This window comes from Antrostomus carolinensis, unplaced genomic scaffold (assembly GCF_000700745.2).
Source record: "Antrostomus carolinensis isolate BGI_N321 unplaced genomic scaffold, ASM70074v2 scaffold22509, whole genome shotgun sequence".
In the NCBI taxonomy this organism is placed as follows: domain Eukaryota; kingdom Metazoa; phylum Chordata; class Aves; order Caprimulgiformes; family Caprimulgidae; genus Antrostomus; species Antrostomus carolinensis.
The window spans coordinates 9401-19370 of NW_010338187.1; the positions used below are offsets into that span (position 1 = coordinate 9401).

A 9970-nucleotide genomic window follows, 5' to 3' on the forward strand; every position below is an offset into this window, starting at 1 on the left:
ACTTTTTAAAACATAAGCTAAAATTTTATGTTTCTGTAACCATAACTACCTGACCTGCTACAATCCTCAAGAGTGGACTCAGCCATGTGGCATGTCCACTGGTCACAACAGAGAGAGATACAGGAATTCAGCACATTTGGCAGGTGTCAGGAAAAGGAGGTGTGTGGAGGGGTGACAAGTACAACACTGTCTGATCCCACATCCTGCAAGAGAGGGCACAACTCCACATACGGGAGCCTTGCTCTGGACACCCATGTTCAACAAACATCCTGAGCCTGTACACTTACCTCATCAATTTGCCCTTGCTCGCTATTGCAAGATTCTTTCCCACTCACTCTTCCTCCCATCACATAATTCCGACCCAACTTCCACTTCTCAGCCTCTCAGATTTCTCCATAATAAAACTCCCATGTCACTTCTTTAGGAGACGAAAGGTTAGTCCAGAAATTCAAGATCTCCCCAGTGGTCCTGAAACTGCTGTGACACAGTGTAAGACAGGCCTGCTCAAACAGCTCTGAGATGGAAGGGGAAATCCTAAGTCTACACTGAGCTGACATATCTTATCTGAGGTAAAACCTGCTTCTAATAAAAAACATAGAGGCAGTCCAAACATTTTGCAAAAAGTAGATGTTTGGAGGACCAGAAGCCCCAGAGCTCCCAAATTCTGCCAAGACAGTATCCAAGCCCTTTAAAGGAACACATTGAGGATTTCCGCAGGTGTCTTCACCTCAGAGCTCAGAAGGCTCGTAGCTCTACTTAGAATAAATACAGTGGCTAAGAGATGCTTCTGGTGAGGTGGGGAGAGGAAACAAAGGATTTAAGGACAGTAATCATGACAGTAGAAAATGTTACCCTGCAGCACTATGTCCTGCAGTTCCTGCCTTAGACTCTAGCTTACTTGTCTTGCTTTCCATAGGAAAAGGTCTATATTTAAAATTTTAATTATTTAAATAAAATTTGCTTTTAAAAAATGGAAGAGAACATGCAAGTGCAAGAACAGATGCTATGCTAAACTACCAACCCAAAATACAGCAATTCTTCAAAAACCTCAAAGTGTCACAGGCAGTCCAACACAAGGCATTTTTAAGTGCAAGATCAGGCAGGGCCTATTGAAATGCAGACCACTTTCCTTGGCAAAGATTTTTAAGCCTTCCAAGGGGAAGTTCCCATCAGTAAAGTAGTAGAGGATCACAGATACTGTGAGGAGTCTGGAGTCACGGAAGAATATTACTCAGGCAGTACAATCCAATAATTCTCATTGCTAAGAATTAAGAATATTTTCCCCTCCTCAAATCTAATACATGCCTTCCCCACATGTTGTTTACCTTGGATCTCTCAATGGGATCCAAGAACAGAATTTGCTGCTAATCAAGGTCCATTTCTAGCTCAGTATTGTCCAATTGCTGGGTCCTGGGCCTATGCCAGTATCTCTGCAGTGCCAGGCAATGCTTTGGTTGTCCTATTAGCCCCTCTTCCCGGGGGAGAGGAGTCAGTTTTCAACCAGCTTATTACAAGAGATTCAGGGCAGCATTTGTTGTTAATACTGAATTTGGCAAAGGGTAAGAACACCCCACTTTCCATAACGCATTCCTCACACAGCAGAGACGAGCCTGGAAATCCCGTTTAGCATATACAGAATGGTCTGTCTCGACTGCACTGGGTTTCTGAGCTTTTAATGAGGGCAAATTGAATTTATGTCGCCAGTGTAGATTTCATAGATGCATTTCAGTCTTTCCGCATGATCAACAATCAAAGGGAGAAGCCTCTGCTGTCTATATGGACCCCTGCTGCAAAGACTGACTTACCGCAGACAGGCAAATATGGTTCTGAAGTCCTGACAGCAGGCCACAGGGAAAACAGCACTGGAGAGAAAGTCTTAACGGGGGGAGTTATCTACACAGGATCCACTGGCTCTCACTGCTGCAGGAAGAGAGGGAGGAGGAAGGTGGGAAGAGCAATGCACAGAGAAGTATCTTTATCCAAGGGCTATCAATTGCAGAACAAGGCAGCAGGCTAGAGATCCAGCTCTCTTTCCACCTCCACATGCCCTCTCCCCACAAATGCAGCTGCCAACACTTGACAGGATAAAAGGCGAATTGTTCAGCTTGCTGCTTTCACATCTAGGAGAGGAGTCTTTGCCAGGGAAAGGGTTGTCAGTTTTTCAGATGGACAAAGCATGACAAACACACACCCCTTACACTGCCCTTTTTTGCGTATCTGAAAGGGGAAAAAGGAGAAGAGAAAAAAAAAAAAAGTGAAGGTCTCTGTAAACATTTTAAGAGGAGACATTTTGGATTTTTTTTTTTTTTTTCTTAAGGGATAAAATAATCCTTCCCTAGCCCCACCCTAAAAGCACTGGTTTTGGGGACCACTGAAAACAGAGATTCAGAACTGCGCACTCCGGTCTCGGAAGAAGCCCTCAGCCACTTGTGCTTCTCTGAAAGTGACGGTAATGGAGTTGGCCGTGATGTCCGTCACTGTCACTTCGCTGGGGGGCACAGTGGGAATCCAAGGGAGACTGCCATCCACATCTGCTGCAGAAGGAGAGGCAGATGAGAGCATGTTAGTGAGAGAAAGAGAGAGGGTGAGGGAGAAGGAAGGAGGAAGAAGAGAGGGAAGGATGGAAAAGGGGTCTCCTTTCTGACAAATGGTGGGTGAAATCAGTCTGTAACTGAGTCTGCACGTACAAGGCAAGGAAGAGCATGGGCAAGCCCTCCCCTCAGAGGCTAAGGGGAAATGGAGGATCACTGCAGGATATAATAGGAAAAGGAAAGAGTAGCAAAGGTGTCCAGACACACACCAGCACTGGAGCAGCCTACACAGAGGTCAAAAGACCCCGTAACACCACCTAGCTCATTTATCCACCCACAATTCCCTGATACCTCTCATCCCCTAATTTGGCTCTGTGTCAGCAAAGCACACGCACCCAGGTGTGAGCTCCCCTGCTTGTAAATGCCCTACCCTGCTGAAAAGTCAAAAAATCACAAACTTGTACACATGCTCTTCAGACACTCCTACAGGAGTCAAAGGGATCCGAAATGGAGGGTCCATTGCACCGCACCTGCAACACAGCCTGGGTGTGATACTCTCAAAAATCCATCAATACTGGTTCATGGGGAGGCTGCTCTCCCCTTCTCATATCCTTCCCTTGCTCCCTGATAGCTCCATACAAGAAACCCAAGCATCCCTGCATTTTCTCACTCTAAGAATAACTATCAGTCCCTCTGCCTTGCTTCCCCTCAGCCCCAGAGACAGCCACAAAGATATACAGAGAGTGGAAGGAAAACACACCCTCTCCCTGTCACCCTACCTGTACTATACGTCTTGTTGTCCCAACCTGGGCAAGGAACAAGGGCCCCCTTAAGGGTGTCCTTCCTGGCCTCTATCTCAAGTACCTGGGGTGCCTACTTTCACCTCAGAAAGAGTCCAGTCCCCCTTAACAATAACTGGAATTCCCTGCAGGCGTGTGGCAAGGGGAGAACAAGAACAGTTCCAGATTTTTGTAGTGTCATTCACTCTTCTGATCCCCAAGTGCTTTAAAGCTCAGTGCTCCTATGGAGGGAAAAGCCCCACACATCTGCCCATTGCCAGGATGCAACACTGGTTTCCTCTGTGCTACCTGCATTGCTGCCTCCCTGGATTTTGAGCACTGTTTGGGTCCCTCTCAGAAAGGAGGGATAGCGTTGATTCTCAGAACACAGCCCTCTCCCCAAAATCCTGCCTAATCCAGCCTGGCTAACAGCTACTCCTCGCAAGGAGTAACAGGATTCCCTCAGCTACTACAAGCAGCACAAGCCCCGGTTTTCCACTCCTCAGGAAAGCTACGCCTTCAGAAGCTGTGTGCAGGGAGAGAGTTTCCCTGGTAACTTGGAGCAACACACACATCCCACAGCCCTCCTGCACAAGATGCTGGTATCCCTCCCCAAAATGCCAGATGTGCCTGGACATCACCTGTGCCTACGCTCATGATGCGTACTCAGTGGGATCAGGCAGGAGTTACCATCTCACCCCTCATGAGAGTTCTCTCTCTCACGGCTCTATAGCAAGAGACTTTAGAGAGAATGAGGGGGGTAGGGAGGAAAGGGAAGGGAAGGAGGGGACAGAGGAACATCCTGTGGGTTCCTAGTGGCATTCCTCTAAGCTCCTCAGAGCAGCACTATGAGGGGAGTGCTGGTGCCCAACCTTGTCCACTGCCAGCCAGGCTCCTTTTAGCAGAGGCGCAGGCTGAACACATGGGGTGTGGGGTCAGAGGCAGAGTTCATCACTGTCACACCTGCATGTCACCTCTGCTGGGAGGAAACTAGAAGAGGGGAGTAACTTGCAGTATCTTCCACACATTTTCTAACACTGGCATCAGTGATACAAGATTACAGAGAGGCAGCAGCAACAAAAAAGCAGATTAAGATGTGGAATTCATCCAAACAGGAAAGGAACTTGCAGACAAAAAGGCCACAATGTGAGCCAGCAAGTGCTGCTCTGAGGACCTGACCTAAACCACAACCCCAGGATGAGACAAGCAAGGAGGAAGCATGCAGACCATCCTTCACATGCCCCAAATCTTCACAGCCAAGGAGTGTCTGGCCTTACCTTCTTTGCTGGTGTGTTGCATGGTCTCCCAGTCCTCAGGGCCCTGCCTGTCCTCCAGGCCTACTGCATCATTCAGGAAGAACTCATGCCTGCAGTTTCGGCTCTCCAGGCTTGCCATGCGAGGGAACTTCTTCCTTGACAGTCGCAGGTACTTCTGGTTTTTGCGTTGCTTCCGGAGAGAGAATGGCAGGACTGCTCCCCCAGTCTTCTCTGAGAACTCTGCCTGCCCTGGCTTGGCCCCTGGCAGGCTACTGTCTCCTCCTCCAAACCTCCGTGCAAGAGAGAAACAGAGCTTCTCCTTTCCCTTGTGGGCACTCCTCAAGTCCATGCCATACAGCCGCTGCCAAGACATCAATGCAGCAAGGGTCAGAGCAGAAACCTGGTAAGACAGCCAGGGCTCCCACTTGGGAGCCAGGAAACTATTCTTTGTTCAGTCCCTGAACTTCTAAATGAGCTAGGATGAATTGTGCTGCTTCTACAACACTGTTTCTCTCAACTCTTCAACTGCCATCTAAGCACTTCCTAAATGTGTTGCCTAGGATTGGCTGCTTTGTTTGGCAACAGTCAAAGTGTGCTGGAAGTCCACTTCCAACCAGTGGCTACCTTTACCATGATGTTGGTCCAAGCCCAATGTGAATTTAAAAGAGGAGGCAAACCAGGTAAGCTGCAACCACCTAAGCCCAAAGTTTATAAAATCCAAGTTCAGAAAGCAAGAGCTGTTCTTGGTTTGTTTGGGTTTTTTTTTCTTTTCTTTTTGTTTTGCTTTTTTAAAGACAAGTTAGCTAGCTGGCTCTTCAGCTAACAGGTTAAAACTATCAGCCTACCCACTAATTTACTGTTGCTGTGTTAGCTTGTTACCTCCAATTTTGTCCATGCAACAGCAGACAAAGTTTCCACCTGTGAGCAGAGGAGCATCACAGCAGCTAACGAGTTAGAAATACACAGAAGAGCAAGAGGCTACCTGCAGTAGGAGGCGCTTTGGTTTGGGGCCTCTTTTCCTGTACCCCGATGCACGGTCTCTCTCTTCCCTGTGAAAGAGAAACATAAATCAAACCGAGTACTAAATACCACACAGCACAAAGCCCGGTTGAGACTTCTACCTTTTGCAGCATAGCTCCCTTATTTCCTTCATTAAAACCCAATGGTGACCAGTGTGGACTTGGAAAACATCCCAGAATTGCTTCTTGTAGGAGTGAAAGCCTTGCAATAAGGGAATTTCTCTTACTCAGCCAATCATGGATGGGTTAGAGGAACTTACCACCCCACATCCCTCCAGTCCAGCCCTGGACCTGATTAAAACCCGAGACTGATTGCTCTTTGGCTCAACGCTGCTTGTTCTTGGCCTCATTTCCTGAACAGTGCCAATCAGAGCTGCTTTAACCCTGTCTTGTCTGCCTCAGCCAACACCAGGGTACAGAGACTAAGCAGGATTCATTGCTATACATTTCATCTCTGACTGAAGCGGGGACAACAGGGGCACTTTATGCACACTACGAAATAAAGACACTATTTCCTTTCCCTGTGTCCAGGGAGAGAAAGAACATGCGCCCTTACTTTTCTTCATAAGCCACTACCAGGCGAGGGTCCAAGATATGATCCTCTGGCTCCCATGTGCTGTATCTGAAGAAAAACATAAGGAATATAAAGTAAACAATACTTTAATGAAACATTCTCTCTGCAGGCCTGCTACCAGTGTGCTGCAGCCCTGGATACCAGCTTCACAAGGGTCAGTGAAGCCCGCCACAACGCTGCAAGAGCCCTGAGGAATCCCAGCCATTCCCTCCCCAACTTCCTGCAGATACCACCTCCCCTTCCCAAAACAGTCAGGACCAAGCATTAAGCAGCTCTTTGCAGGAGAACAGACAAGGCTTTCCCCCCCGGGGCCCCCTCCACACTGTTTGCAAAGCCTGTGCAGACACTTGCAAGCTGATTTTAAGTCAATGCCTAAATAGGTCTCATCTGCAGCACTCCCTCAAATCCCTTAACAAACCCCATGGAGCAATGAGACGTGATCTGATACAGCCTTCTGAAAAATAGGTCTCTCTAAATTAACAGTGCTCAAAGAGTAAATATGCTTTCTCACTTGCATTATTAATTACCTCAAATCACTGGAGCTGAAAATATTCATTTAAGAAGAGTTTAATTTTTCTCCACTGATGCTACTCAACTAAACATGTTTAGACCTGGGCCCTGAGGCAGGTTGATGGCGACTTTCCAACTATTCCTCCTCTCGCTCAACACCCCCTGCAGGTTATTTCTCTCTAGCAGAGGTCACCAGTATTTCTATACCAGCGCAGGAGGAACCCACCTGCACTGTGGTCAGGGCTACCAAAGCTACTCAAAATAAGCTTGATGCTCCAGAAGTGCCCTGTGTCACTCACTGTCCCATCTTCCTCCTCGATTGCCAGATGGCTGTGACAGGAGTCAGATACTCAGGAAAGGACTGAACCCACCCAGGAGGCAACATCAAAAATGGTTCCCAAAGAGCACAGCTACACTCAATACCAGGGAGAAGCAGCCAAAAACTGTGGAAGATTAAAGGATCACAAGGTGGTCCTCGTGGCATTGTTTGCTTCTCTGGGGCCGTGTTTGCCCAGAAAAGGTGGGTAGCATGTCTCTACCATGCAAACCCAAAGACAAGAAAGCAAATCTGAAACCTCAAATGACACAGAACATTAATTTTCCTGTAATGTGAGGTCTGGGGCCTGGAGGCTGAGCCCCTCCCACCCCCTGGGGAGGAGGGCCAGAGAGAAGCCACATGCAGGTGAGGAAGGGTGCATGTGCATCAGTGCCTTTAAAGAGGGGGAAAGCATTTTAGGATTTTTACATTTCTGGATGAAGCACAGACTGCACGAGGGCATGTGATACATGCATATATGTACACAGGGCAGGTAGTTTGGGAATGGTTTTCCCTTTCATCTCTCCATTAGGTAGAAGAAAGGTACTGAAATGTAGGAGCATTCCTACCTAGAGAACGGTTCTAGAAATTAAAGTACAATTCTTTGACAAAATGGAGAAACAAAAATATGAAATTTGGATATCCCAAGGTGCACTGCACATCAGAGAGTTAAGAACAGACATGTCTTCATAACCAGCTGATCCCTCCCTCCTTTGCTGAAGCCTCCTGCAGCAACCTGACTGTGAGCTGTCAAAGCCAAAATGCTGTTTAAACAGAGGAAGGTTTCCTCCCAGCCGCAGGGGTTCTGGCACTCATTCTACAAATTTAAGAAAAATAATAACACAAGGGGGGAAAAAAGACATTAGACTGATTTTCATGGGCAGAAGAAGAAAGGGGATTTGCTTTAAAAAAAACCCTGGTGGGTGTTGCCTTTTTCTCTGCAGCTCAGTTTCTGGCTTCGCTGCAGTGTCAAAACACTGCATATAAAAAAAAAAACAACCCATGGTTCAGTTTGCCACAGGCGCGCGCACACACGCACACAGAGCTATATATACGAGTACACACAGCCCAGGCTGCAGCAGAACTGCAGAGAGCAGCCACTCTGGAAAACATAGATCATATGATCTTCCTTCCCCCTCCTTCTACTCCTCCTCTTCTCCCTCCCCTCCTAACTCCAACACAAGTTGTAAACAAGCTTGTAGCTAGAATCAGATTGTAACTCCTCCATTCCCTGACTCCAGCAGTACAATCCAGAAATCTGAGGTGCACGCCATTAACAAGCATTTTTTATTAGAAAGGAAAAAAAAGTGAAATATCAATTACACAGCAACACAGCTAACTACCAACCTATCCTTACTGCCTTCCATGAAGCCTCCAACAGGAATGATGGGATAACTGATAGAGATTACAAAGAGCAATGCAACAGTGCTGAGGAGAGGAATGAAAAGAAACACAATGTGGGATGAGGAGACGGAGTATGTTGGAAGCGAACAGCTTGTGGTGCTGCATGCCATCACAGGCAGGTGTATGGTTAGAAACAAGGAACACAGAGACTGCTAGCAGGATGAAAGCGACTTCAATGCTCAAAGCATCTTGGTTTTAAGCATCTGAAACCAATGAGTGAACAGTTAAAATGGAGGAGGGGGAAAAATAATAAATAAATCAGTGCTCTTCAGATTTGGAGTCTGGGGGAAGAGGGAAGGTGTTTGGACATGTCACAGCATCAAAAAAAGGGAACCCTGACATCCCCTTGCTCCGTGGGCAGAAGTCTGTGCTTTTAATTCCCAAAGGAGAGTTTCTGGCTCCTCCAGAGTTCCAGGGTGCAAAGCAAGGAAAGGCAGCAGTAAGAATAAGGGCTGCTCTGTCCAAGGAAACATGACGCCATGCCCCAGCCCACCTTCTTGGCAAATGACTTTACAAAAGAAGGACTTTAATATGTTTGTTTAAAGGAGAACGGGATAAACATCAGTATGCTGGCCAAAAAGGAGATGGTGCTTTGCAGACTACAAATATATTTCCCAGCCTCTACCAGCAATTAAATTAGGCTTGGCTACTTCGGAGGCTGAAGCAGTCTAAGAACTGATCTACGCTATATGGCAACTGGTGCTCAACAAGTGCACAAGGTGACACTTTGACAGCCGACCTTACAGTCAAGAACAAAGTCACCCTTTCCCACCACCACCAGAGAGAGGAAGCTGCTTATATTCACACATGCCCTATAAGCACAAGGATTAGGCACAAGGATTAGGCATGCAGGAACACATTTCAACTTCTTGGACACCAGGTTCAACCTGTCAGGACCGTCCTAGCGGGCCCTCGCTTTCCAACTGCAAGGATGAACCAGTAAAAGCAGCCCGCTCTGTGTAGCAACATGCAGTGCCGCTGCATGTGTGATGTAGTTACACCCACACACATTGTGTATGTACACACACAGTTACAAATAGAAAAGCAAAGACAGGTCCCCATATGGGCTGGCCAGCTAGCTAGACTGCTGGCTAACAGTAATATTCTCCAGTGACCTAATCTTTTAATCTCAAAGCATTTTACTGACTGTTTAGGCACAGAGCAATCACTCTTCTTCAGCGGGAGCTGCATTTTAATAAGAGAAGTATCTGTAAACAGTGCACAGCAATGCTGCAGGTTTTTTTGGTTTGTTTTTTTTTTTTTTTTCAACATAGCAACGAAAGCAAAAGGAGAAAAGGCACTCAAAATAACAGAAGGTTTCGACAAGGAAACAAAGGCATGGTGGTAATTTTCAAGGGACAAAGATCATCTGCATTTGGCTACAATCAATAAAACTGAAACATTGCCCCTTTCCATTTGTGAATTGCAGAGGAGAAGCAGTTAGGACAATGAAAGAGGACCATCAACTTGTTTTCTACTTTAAAAGTCTCCACACAACCTTAAAAATAAAGCGGGGTCCTCTTGGTGCTGACTCAGAAAAGCAGGCACCGTTCCAAGTTCAGAAGAATCAGGGTTCCCTGC

General features: G+C 46.8%; 1 protein-coding gene across 1 annotated transcript in view; it reads right to left on the reverse strand.

The window, feature by feature from the left end:
- Positions 1-2269: 2269 nt before the first annotated feature.
- The window catches only part of CBX7 (chromobox 7), a gene marked incomplete at its 5' end in the record, with an annotated part of 8060 nt that continues 359 nt past the window's right edge, over positions 2270-9970 (reverse strand). Inside the window, 4 exons of the mRNA XM_010175440.1 lie at positions 2270-2534; positions 4588-4927; positions 5549-5615; positions 6142-6207. Coding sequence (XP_010173742.1) covers positions 2386-2534; positions 4588-4927; positions 5549-5615; positions 6142-6207 — 622 coding nt within the window. The remainder of the gene's footprint in view (positions 2535-4587; positions 4928-5548; positions 5616-6141; positions 6208-9970) is intronic.